Consider the following 12,937-nt stretch of genomic DNA (forward strand, 5'->3'; position numbering starts at 1 on the left):
CAACACTGAACTAACACTTTCTGTTCGCATTATGAAAGGTTCACCACTGAACATTTGGCAACACTGTCACAATTTGGAAAGCACGGTAACTTAAGTGTAGGTATTTGTGTTCTCAAATACAGCTACTTGTGAAAGTGAGAGAAGTCTTGCCTTAAGAATCAAGCAAACATATCTCTGCCCTGCCAGTGACTCAGCTGCGATAGCACCAATATTCCGATCTGTGTTGTAGAAGCTTGTAACGCCGCAGAAATGATACACCATTCTTTTAAGGGTCGGCCACACAGAGCTCTACGCTATGTTCGCAACGTACGCTGTGTACGCTGCGTACACTCTGCGACGCAGCTAACATAAGGAACATAGCGTACGTAGCGTGCGTCGCGTACGTAGAGCTCTGTGTGGCCGAACCTTTACTCAGACACTACGTATTTCGGATGGAGTCTTCTGCTCCTACCTGCCTTACATAGCAACAATGAGAAGGCCAGTAGAGACCGGTGACGACAGAACCACTCGTCCTGAAAACAGAGATGTAAAGGACATAGCGAAGAACAGAGGAGGAATGAGGAAGGGTCGGAGGGAGAGAGGAAGGGAAGCTGAAAGGAAAAAATACAGAGACAAGGAAAGAAAAAAGGAACAGAGGAAATAAAAAGAAAGCAGCGAGACAGGTACAGAGGTAGAAAGGATGGTTGAAAGAAAAAATAAGACAAAGAAGAAAAGCAAAAGAGTAAACTAAAAAGAAAGAGAAAAGGAATGAAAAGAGAGAATGCGGAAAGGAAAGAAAGAGAAACAAACAGTGAGGGAGAAATAAAAGGCAGGGAGACAGAAAAGAGACATGAAGGAAGAAAGAGTACAAGGAGGAAAAGTTAGAGGAAAAATGAAAGAAGAGAAACCGAAAAAAGACAAATAATGGAGTAAAAAAGATGATAAAAATAGGAAGGAAGTAAGGGTGTAACAAAGAGAAAACGAAAAACAGAAAGGCAGTAAGAAGGAAAGAAGAAATAAAGAAAATCAACGCAGTTCCTTACACACTGTTCTGATGCAGTTCTACGTGAGACCTGCGTTACTCTCCGCGTTGTGACGCCATGTGGACTGGTAGACAAGTACCGATCTCTGATCTCACCGGTGCAGCATGGCAGACAGTCTAACAACGTTACATAACATGCACATCAATCAGCATAATCATATATACACGTGCTGATATTACGTTAAACGGCAGACGAGCAAACAGCGCACTGCAATTAGCTGCAGTCGCTATGCGCACTTGACAAGGTTGCTGGAGCTGGGGGTCCAGCTTAGGCATGCAGCATGCACTGGTGCGGCGGGTCCTAGAGATGCGACAGAGCCTGATGGACCCAGACCAATTTCGTGTGCTAAAGTGGTCTCTGTCCTTAAGTCATTAAGCATCACGCCATGAAGACGTATGGAGAATACAACTACAGCTCCACCATTCTTGACCTTGGTATTAGATGGACGTGAGTGGTCAGCATCACGTCCCGGCCGCTTTACCAACAGAGAAGGAGCCCACGGTATCAATTCTACAGGAGGCTGAGTGGACCCCAGATTCGGTCCGGACGCTGTGGAAAAGTTAAAAATCTTTCCCCGTCGGCGATCGAACCCCGGACGCCCAGCCCGTAGCTATCCGGCTCTTCATATTTCTGTAAGATCCCTTTTATAATTATCCTCTTATATTCTTATTTTCGCATAGAAAGCTTTGAATGTGAGCTCTAAGGTCTCAAGACGCTACTGTGGTAAGTACTGCATTCCGAGATGAGATACCTTGTTGTCTACTAGAAGTTCAGAGGGGGAACAAAAATATGTCGTATATTTATTCTTCAATCCCCCTTTTTTTAATTTCTTTCAATACTTTTGTACCTTTATCTTGTTCCCTCCTTCCTCTGTTAAAGCATGGAATTAAGTTACATATTTATCCTTCAGATGGCAGTTTTGAATACAGAGCTGCCACCTGTGTTAAGTACGTGAAAATTACTATGATGTAAGAAAAATGTAAGGTACACATTTTTTTTAATTAGCTTAGTGGGGGGGTGGAGTCCAGCTGGGTCCACTCGGCACAGCGGCCAGTGATTGGCCTACTGTAGCTTGCCCCGGGTGATTATTATGATGGAGATTTTGGTGGAACGAAGATTGGCAGGGGAAACCGAAGTACTCGTAGAAAACCTGCCCCAGCGCCACTTTGTCCACCACAAATCCCACTTGACCAGACGCGGGATCGAACCCGAGACGCCGCGGTGGGAAGCCAGCGACTAACCGCTTGAGCTATGGCGCGGCCAAAGGCGCACATTTAGATAATACGTGTACGAGGTCATAACCCGCCTCATATTATATACCCTGATTTTTCCACAATACAGAGAAATGAAAACAGTTGACAAAATGGGATCTGTGCTTTCGAATATAAGGACGAGTTGTCCTATGAAAATAAATACAATTTAATATGTCCATGGCTTACGCTTAATGAAAATAAAACGCAGAGATTAGCCACCTTCATACTTTTTAAAAAACAAATAATTAATCAAATAAATGCGTGAATGGGCACGAGGTTATATATTTATCTTGCACGTAGCATTTCTGAACAATTTCCCGTCGCTTACATAAATACCGTCACGTGTACGAGCGCCTCTCGACGTGTTTTGGACTGGATATTGGGCTTACTGACCACTTTAACACACAACCCGTAACTCCACTTGATTATAGTGCCATCGCTAATTTTCATACACTTAACAAACCACTAGCGACGCGCTAAGTCTTTTCCGGCACACAGTGTCTGCATTAGTAGTTTCCTGCTAACAGCTTCTAACAATGGTCATTCCTCTGCCTCCGTGCACTGAACGGCGGATCCCTCCCAAATGCTCCAGTTGTCCTCCTTATAACCCTTCGGCATGGACTATTATAGAAAACCCCGTTTTCAATAATACTAGCAGTATTGCTGATAGACTATTGCTGCTGGTACTGTTTGTTTACGATTGTTGCCTAGAAACGAATGTTGTTTCTGAGCCGTTCACTAGCAATGGTTGTTTCTCTGGATCCACAGTTCCTCCTTTGAGCAAATATGTCCCTATACATATAGAGGGTTAGCCTAAAAGAAATAAGAGTTTAAATGACTCGTGTCCGTGAAACTTACACGCGCAGCTCAACACGCGCAAGTTTAGAACTTCAAGTTCCACAAAAGGCTGCGTGGGAAACGTTTATGAATGTTCCCTTACCGGCTGCAATTACTACCGAACCTCACAGAAAACGACAAAACCCTCCGTCACTCATTCTGTACGGACATGCAGCAACGGAGTGAAGAAAGTAACGATTTCTTTAACCGGCCAGTTTTCGGTGACGAATCAACGTTCCATATTAGCGGTACGGTGAACAGACACAACGTCCGTGTATGGGGAACTGAAAACCCGAGAGCTGTAGTAGAGCGTGTGAGGGATTCACCTAAAGTGCACGTTTTTTGTGCTGTATCCCGTAAAAAGGTGTACCCATGTAAACTTCAGGGCGTACTTTTCAAACCATGTAAGTATCTCGGCCATGCTATTAAAACTCTTCTTTCTGTAAAACTTTCGAAGTGTCTATTTCTTTTAGGCTAACCCTGTATATGTGTGTGTAATGTATATATAAAGTTTTAAAATTTCACCGAAGTTTGGGAGGAACATGTTGCCTCTATGTCTGCAGTGGAAGATACGCTAAAAATATAACGACAATCAGGACCGCGCAATAGCTCAAGCGGTCGCTGGCTTCCTACCGCGGCGGCCCGGGTTCGATCCCGGGTCTGGTCAAGTGGGATTTGTGGTGGACAAAGTGGCGCTGGGGCAGGTTTTCTCCGAGTACTTCGGTTTCCCCTGCCAATCTTCATTCCACCAATTGCTCCACAATCACCCTCACCTATCATCTGGGGCTGGTACAATAGGCCAGAAGTGGCCGCAGTACAAGGGACTTAGTCCCACCCCACTAGCAATAAAAATATTGAAGGAAAGATAGAGGGGCGGATAGAAGTGACAAGAAGACGAGGAAGACGACGTAAGAAGATGCTGGATGACCTTGGGGACAGAAGAGGATACTGTCATTTGAAGGAGAAAGTTCTAGATCACATTAAGTGGAGGAATTGTTTTGGAAGAGACTGTGGACCTGTCGTCTTGATAGATTACTGATGATGATGATGATGATGAAACAAGCAGCGCGAAACTGCGATTTTCTACCGACAACACTGAGTCATGTCCCAGGGGATTCTGTTATTCCTAGTGACCACTGTGAGAACCTCAGATCGACAATTTACAGTTAGTTTTGAACGCCATGAAAAGATGGGTATGTAGTTCATTTAACTACGATTCCAGCAGCTCAGATTGCAGAGTATCGATTCAACGTGCAGAAGGTATTAAAACATTTATCACCATGCAAGTGGGTCAAGAACCCCAGTTCAAACCTTTTGACAAAATCTCTGACATTTTTATAGAGAAGAAAGAAGGGTAAACACGTTATCACTTGCGCCTCAATACATGTTTCATTCGCCACCAAAAGCAACATAAACAATTCTAAATAAGAAGTAAAAATTTGTGACGATGGTACATTAGTACAAATATTATGTTTTTGGACATTATCCATCGTCTTGTCTATTTTTAAAAAAAGCGTCTTGTTTCTTTTTAAATCGCTTTTTAAAAAACGTCCAGTTTCTTTTTAAAACACTTTAAAAACCGCCCTGTTTCTTTTTAAAACACTTTTTAAAAACCGCCCTGTTTCTTTTTAAAACACTTTTTAAAAAACGTCCTGTTTGTTTTTAAAACACTCTGTTAAACCGTCCTGTTTCTTTTTAAAACACTTTTTAAAAAACGTCCTGTTTCTTTTTAAAACACTCTGTTAAACCGACCTGTTTCTTTTTAAAACACTTTAAAAACCGTCCTGTTTCTTTTTAAAACACTTTTTAAAAAACGTCCTGTTTCTTTTTAAAACACTCTGTTAAACCGACCTGTTTCTTTTTAAAACACTTTAAAAACCGTCCTGTTTCTTTTTAAAACACAATTTAAAAATAGACAAGACGATGATGGATAATGTCCAGAAACATAACACTTGTAGCAATGTACCATCGTCACAAAACTTTTAGATCTCACAGGCCTATGTGTTCAGAGCAACACGTTTCTGTGCAAGCCCTTGACCTGTCACTTCGCCGCAGTGTTACCTGCCGTTACTCGCTGTGACACAATGTGACGTAACGCACTTAACACCAACACTGTCAAGGTAAGCGATTCAAAAGCTGGTTTTGCGTTTAGATTTTTTTTGGGGAGTGGGGGGGTTGAGACAGTCCACGTAGTACAACGGCTACTAACTAGTCATTTGTACCAGCCCCGGATGATAGATGACGACGAGTGTGGAGCAGTAGGTGGAATTAAAATTGGTAGGGGAAATCGAAGTATTCGGAGAAAACCTGCCCCACTGTCACTGTGACCACCACAAATCCCATATGACCTGACCGGGGCTCGAACTCGGGCCGCCGCGGTGGGAAGCAGGCGCCTAACGGCGTGAATTATGGCACGGCTGATGCAAGAGCTATATCACAAATTCCATAAACGCGTGGCTAAAATCCGTTATTGTTTTCCGGCTGTGACACGGTTTATTTTGGTACACGCTTGCCGACGCCTCGGAAAAAAGAAACGTTCATTCTTCTATCCTGAAGAAACAGTTGCTCCAAAATGTCAGAAATTACAAGGCTACACGGCATCAACCGATCAAGATGGTCTAGCAGCAGCTTTCTAGACTTTTATTCGTGAAGTTCTCAGTTCGAATTTCTGCCGGTATGCCAGATATACTAGCTTAATTTGTTTGTGATTTTCCTCAGTTCCTTCAGTCAAATTCCGAGGTGGAACATAGACTAAGTCTCAATTCTTTCCCTCTTAATCCTTTCAAATTCATCACTGTCTGTCATCCCTGCATGGGGCGCTATACTGTTCAGAAACTGAAGTCAACATAAAGAAACCCACGCATGTTACCACAACCATGGCTCTACAGCCCTTCCAACAATATCCTTATCGGTAGGACTCCTTGGACGGGCGATCAGCTCGCCGCAAAGCCGTTACCTACACACAGAACAAACGCACAAAGACATGAATACGGCGAGTGGGATTCGAACCCACGATCCCAGTGTTCCAGCGGGCGATGGCGATTCATGCCTTAGACCGCGCGGTCACTGTGACCGATAGCGCAATCACAGTACAGTCATCTTCACAGTCACTGCTGTGAGTTCCGCAAATTCCGCTCTTTCGAATACAGTGAGAAGTGGAGATACGTCGTGTTTGCTCTGTAGTGACAATAACAGTTCAGTTTTATTGCGTTAGGTTTCGGCTACGGTTCTAGAACGGCACATTTCACTAAATATTTAATGCATTTTCTTACCACATTCAAGAAGAACAACGTCTGAAATTATTTGGTCGCCGAATTCTCAAGGTGTCAGACGATCTGTGATACTTGTAAACAGCCGTAAAGAAGTGAATGAACTTCTAAGAATAAGATCAGTATCTTCTGAGATATGACGCTGAGTACACTATTATGTTCTCATCGTTTCGGAACAATATTTTGCTTCCATCTTCAGAGTAGAAGAGTAAAAACTTACATTTCCAGGAATAGGTATGTATACCCAAACCAGAACACCCATATCAAAATGTTACACTCCTTCACCCTCAAATGAAATACGACTGGATATCATTAATCAAACGGGCAAAAAACTTAATAATATTGAAGTGGAATTAGGTATTTATCATTTTAACATACTTTCTTAAAGTAGGCTTATGTGATCTTCATGCTGTCTGTGTCTTTCAATCCTCCTTTATTAACTTTTGAATGCCTGTACCAATCGATCTCAACGTTGTACTTCATAAATCCCTTCCTTATCAGTCTGCGTGTCTGCATGTGTACCCTTCCTATCGTTGCTAGGCAACGGCTCGCTAAACACGTTCCCGATGCAGCGAAAGTACGCAATAATGGAACTGTCGGAGTGTCCCCTTACTGTTGCTAGGTAACAACTCGGTAAAGACGCTCCCGCTGCAATGAAGAAATGTTTAAGCCGTCATTTTCTATACGGTTCGTGTCGTATCAAAGAAATTCGGCGATTAGTTCTTCCCAGAACTAATTATTAATTTTGTTTTGTTATTTTCATGATCAGAAAAGAACACTTCCATCACTGTACCTTACTCCCGGCGGCAAACTTTAGATTCACTTACCAGAAGACCGACGAAGAGCAGTGCCCTACAGCCCGTGGCCATTATACAGCGTGAAAAAGGTACACACTGTGATCACACGCAACTAACGTCCTCTCTTCTACCGAACCGGTCGCCCGCTGACCGCGAACTGCCGAGGAATTGCTTCTGACGTACCTATACTCACACATCCCCCCCTCCAGCGCCGCTAACAGATGATTTCCTTCTGGTGAGAGGAGAACAATTTCGGTAACGAAACAGAGTCTCAGTTTCTGTCTTGATAACATTGAAAAGTAAAGAAACGACGAGTACCCGATCTTTGCCACGAACTTTCAAGTTTTCTCCAGGATCTGAAAGCTGCAAGCGATCAATAGTTGCAGTGGTCTGACGTTCCATTAGGCTAAATACTTTTTATTAAAATAGTATTTGCTTAATAATGTTGTAATAATTGTCTTCTCATAATTTATCTTTATAAACTATGGGTCACTGACCTTGTGAAAGTGAGAGCATTAGGAAAGACATCCAGAATAGCCTCAGGATACCCCAAAGCGGATGTACCCCTTGACAGACCCCCCCTGTTTCTATGGCTTCAAATGTAATGACGCGGGCAATTAATCTATACGAGTATTTAAAAAAAAAAAAAGCAATTCACACTGGATTATGAGAAGCATTAGCATATGAAATGTGAAGCCATATAGTCTTGTAGTAGAGATGAAAGTCGACCGACGTTTCGGAGGAATATATCCTTCCTGTTAGACTTTCAACGGAATACACGGCGTTATATATGACTCTTCATAACCACTGCTGTGAGAAACTAAAAGCCTATACACTCTGGTAGAACCTAAAACGTTTCGGAGGAACGTAACGCCTCCATCTTCAGTGTCCAAGATTAAGTCAAGTAACTATTAAGATGTAACCAACAAGTAGAGCTACTGAAGATGGAATAAGTACGTTCCTCCGAAACGTCGATAATATTATTTCAGGCTACCTGACGTCATATCGCAGAAGATACTATTCGTCATAAAGGCTACCATAAGAACACGAAATCCAACAGACCGCATTAGTTTTGGCATATGCTTGTATCTGAAGGTGGATTACGAAGTTAAGACTAATCAGTCACTAGAATGAAGCGCTGTGGACTGCAGGACCGGGATTCGATTTCTGGTAAGGATAAGAGGTAAAGTTGTCACTGTGCTTAACTAATTAAGCACTGCGCCATGAAGACGTATGGGGGAGTGGATGTACAGAACCACATTTTCTTGACCTCGGCACCAGCTGAAGGTGAGTGGTCAGCAAGGCCGCGCCATAAGTCATGCGGTTAGTCGCTGGCTTCCCACCGTGGCTGCCCGGGTTCGATCCCGGATCTGGTCAAGTGGGATTTGTGGTGGACAAAGTGGCCCTGGGGAGCATTTTCTCCGAGTACTTCGGTTTCCCCTACCAATCTTCATTCCACCAAATTCTCCATCATCCTAATCACCTGGGGCAGGCTACAATAGGCCAATCAGTGGCCGCCGTGCCGAGTGGACCCAGTTGGACTCCACCTTCCACGAAGCGAATTAAAACAAAGTTGTCAGCTTCACTCTCCTGGCCGCTTTAACCCCGGTACCCATTGGATAGGAGGTTGGTGCCCCCAGAGCCGGTATGAATGACGTGGACAAGAGAACATTCTTGACCCCATCTGGAATATAACTGTGACCACTCGGTAGTCCATCCCGTAGCCAGTCGCTATACCGACTGAGCTATTCTGGCTGTTTCTGGTAAGGGCGTTGAGAATTTTCTCCGGCACTGGCAATGATAAGCCGCGCGGTCTAAGGCATGAACTGTCTTCGCTCGCTCCAACGCTGGGATCATGAGTTCGAATCCCACTCAGGGCATAGATGTCTGTATGTGGTTTATTCAGTGTTTGTGTTGTTCTGTGTAGGTAGCGGCCTTGCGACGGGCTGATCCTCCATCCAAGGAGTCCTACCGACAGCGTAAAAAGATTACGAAACTGAAGAAGAGGCCACGGCCCAGTCAAGAGCTGTAGAGTCACTGGTGAATCAACTGACAATAACATTGTTATACCGTGACGTACAGCGAGACATTTGAGAGGCTTCCCATTTTGATAGAACCTCTCAGAGGAGAAGATGGGGTCAAAGTAGGAGGGAGGGGCGAAGTATGTGACATACAGCAAAGGCGGGCCCTTATTTGCTCATGACGAAATCATGATAATTCAGGAAAGACGTCCATGCCTACAGTCTCGTATCCAACGGACTTCCCACCGCGGCGGACCGGTTTCGATTCCAAGGTCAGGTCATATGGGATTTACGTTGCACAAAGCGGCAGTGAAGCGGATTTCCTCCAATTACTTCGGTTTCCCTTGCCAATTTTCATTCCTTTAACTGCTCCATATTCATTAAGCACACCACTGACGTTATACAACCTTGATACTGAGAGCGTCATTAAATAAGCAAGATAAGAATGTATATACCTATATATCGGAGGCACGCGGTGGCGTAGTTGGTTGAGGCACTATGCTACAAGCCGGAAGGTCGCGGGTTCAAGTCGCGACGAGGTCAATGGATTTTTTCAATTGACGTATTCCTTCCTACCGCACTGTGGCCCTGGGGTCGACTCAGCCTCTAACAGAAGAGAGTACCAGGAATTAATTAAATAACTTTCTGGGGAGTAAAGCGCGGCTGGCGCGTAAGGCTGACAACCTTACCGCCATATTTGAGCTGATTGTCTAGATAATGTGGGAGCCTCAACGTCTCACAACCCTATGGGCCTTCACGGCCTGTTACAGGGATACCTTACCTACTCGTATTTTATACCACCTCATCCAATATTTCCAAAATTCATTTTAATAATATACCTATATAGCTTCCATGACACCACGTAAAGCACCACAAGTTTCACCGATTACAATGTACCCCCGCTCCCTCCCATAATCCTTCAAATTGTATCGTTGACGGAATATGAGGCCATCCTAAGGTCAGGTCAGAAAGAAATAACTGCTGTAAAGCGTGATTAAGAAATTTAATAGTTTACTGGATACGTTTTAGAGGAACGCTAAAATTTCCCCCGGGACCGTAGGCCTCACCACCAAACCATAAAGGCGTATTGGGGGCATGATCGTGAAACAGTAGGGACCTAAATCTTAGAACTGAATGGAGGTGATCTGTGTGTTTTAGATTTGGGGAAGACCCTGATATCCGGCGGATGCGAGGTAAGTAAGGAGTCAGAGACGTATGCTGTGCTGTCGGGAATCCCGGACATCCAGACTTCAGCCAATCGTCCGACTGCGACACAACAGCCCGTAGTCAAACATGAAAGGTTTCACTGATTCGTTTCTAAACTCGTCAGAAAGTTTCTGATACATTTAACGATTGAATTAATACTCTGAGAGCACAACCAAAAAATTATATAGACTTAGCCATAATATAAATGCCCACCACCTTGAACTATTTCTTTGTATCCAAATGATTCTGCCTGAGGTCCAACACAATGTATCCCCACACCTATTTCTAGGTCTTCCAAGTGAATGTTTTCCAAAACGCTTCCCTGCCAGAATTCTGTAGGCATTTCTCGTGCCCAATCTTATTCATGTGTCCAGTCCAGTGCAGTCACGCACATGTCACTACCCTAAAATATTAACTGACCCGTATAAATCATGCATTTCCTGTTCTTGGATGTCTTAAGTCATTCCACTTACTTCACTCTTCTTAGATCAAAAAAAACTGTCTTTGTTTTTAAACACTCTCATTCATGTTCTTCCCTCAAAGCAATAGACCATGTTTCACACCCATNCAGATGCAGATTCATTCACGTAGGTTAAAATGACCGAAACGTGAAGCTGAAAATAATCTCTTGACGAGTGGAGCACTGCCTCAACTCCTCCGTACACCGCACTTCGGGTCCTCTGTTTCCGTTACACCCTCCAGTACTTACACATGATCTCAAATATTCCTTTTTTTGGAACCTGTACTTTTATCAATTCGTGAAACGCCAACTGAGCAACATGAATTTAGTTCACGTCTTATTTCCACTTCTATAACTTAATTTCAGTATCACCGTCCCCTTGCTGTAGCGCAGTTGGTTCAGGCACCATGCTACAAACCAAAAGGTCGCGGTTTCGATTCCCAATGTCACTGGATTTTTCAATTGGCCTAATCCTTCCAGCCGCACTATGGCCCTGGTGTCGACANGTCCCCTTGCTGTAGCGCAGTTGGTTCAGGCACCATGCTACAAACCAAAAGGTCGCGGTTTCCATTCCCAATGACACTGGATTTTTCAATTGGCCTAATCCTTCCAGCCACACTATGGCCCTGGTGTCGACAGACTGACAGAAATGAGTACCATAAATCTTCCTGCGGGTAAAGGGCGGCCGGCGCGTAAGGCTGACAAACTCACAGCCATCCGTGAGTCGACTATCTAGAGAAAATGTGGGAACTTCGACGTCTCACAACAGTATGGGTCTCCACGGCCTGTTACAGGGATAGCTTTGCCTTTTTAAATGTGAGATTCCAATTTAAGGTCTTGCTAACTAAAATAGTGAATATACATAAAGCTTTCATGATTTCAGGGCCGTAGAAGTTCAGATTGTGGTTTTCTGAGTTGTGGCATTCCGAAGGAACCTAGCTATCACACTATACAGCTTCACCTCTGAACACAGTAAGTAATCTTTGAACTAGGGCCACGCATAGCTCAAGCGCTTAGTCGCTGGCTTCCCACAGCGGCAGCCCGGGTTCGATCTCGGAGTCTGGTCAAGTGGGATTTGTGGTGGAAAAGGTGGCTCTGAGGCAGGTTTTCTCCGAGTACTTCGGTTTCCCCTGCCAATCTTCATTCCACCAATTGCTCCACAATCACCCTCACCTATTATCTAGGGCTGGTACAATAGACCAGAAGTGGCCGCAGTACAAGGGACTTAGTCCCACCCCACTAGCAATAAAAAAATCTTTGAACTGAAAAACATTCCCAAATAGCTAGTAGGCAAGATTCTGGATAAAAGTAATTCCATATGTCAGAAGGAACTGAGCATGACATCAAAATCCTCAGTCAGAATAGTCGGCAACTAAGCCGAGGTTTTACCTGGCTATTTCTTGAGGTCAAGCCTAGAATGTTACCGCGTGACCGAGTTCGCGTTACAAATCACGAACCGTATATTTAACAAGAAGCACGAGTTAATTATCCCCTAGAATGCGACTTGGCAACTATGGGAACTTTGCTGAACATTTCACGATGACGGAATGGTTTGTTGACCAACGAAAATCAATATCTCCCACCCTTATCGACCAGTTTTATTGCATGGCTGACCGTGGTGCAACGTTTCAACAAACCCTGTAAGCCAAAGGCAAGTGTTTCGTGAGAAATTCCACAATCGTGTCTTAGCTTTATCTAACAGAATGATCACCCAACAACGTTGCAACAACTGTGAATGTGTCGTTATTTACAAAAAAGTGTTTTTTAAAAGGAAGATTAACCGAACACATGGAGAACAATTGCGTAATGTAACAACATGATACAGGTCTTTTTTTAAATGATGACAGTTCTTCATCCAGCCAGGAAATTCAGTAATTTTCAGGATCCCGAAAGTTAGTTATCGGGTTAACAAACGCACGAGAACGGAATTTACACTGGGCGAGCTTTTTTTTTTTATTGCAAGTGGGGTGGGACTAAGTCCCTTGTACTGCGGCCACTTCTGCCCTTTTGTACCAGCCCCAGATGATAGGTGAGGGTGATTGTGGAGCAACTGGTGGAATGAAGATTGACAG

The 12,937-nt window shown here is 43.9% G+C and overlaps 1 protein-coding gene across 4 annotated transcripts in view; it reads right to left on the reverse strand.

The window, feature by feature from the left end:
* The window catches only part of LOC111871744, a 141,893-nt gene that overhangs the window by 42,451 nt on the left and 86,505 nt on the right, over positions 1 to 12,937 (reverse strand). The window contains exon 1 of one of the 4 annotated variants that reach the window (XM_023865046.2): positions 7,209 to 7,319. The exons of the other annotated variants lie outside the window; for them this stretch is intronic. Coding sequence (XP_023720814.1) covers positions 7,209 to 7,250 — 42 coding nt within the window. The 5' untranslated portion in view covers positions 7,251 to 7,319. Of the gene's footprint in view, positions 1 to 7,208; positions 7,320 to 12,937 lie in introns of those variants that run through there. 4 annotated transcript variants of the gene reach the window in all.

Source organism: Cryptotermes secundus, unplaced genomic scaffold (genome assembly GCF_002891405.2).
Source record: "Cryptotermes secundus unplaced genomic scaffold, Csec_1.0 scaffold602, whole genome shotgun sequence".
NCBI lineage: Eukaryota > Metazoa > Arthropoda > Insecta > Blattodea > Kalotermitidae > Cryptotermes > Cryptotermes secundus.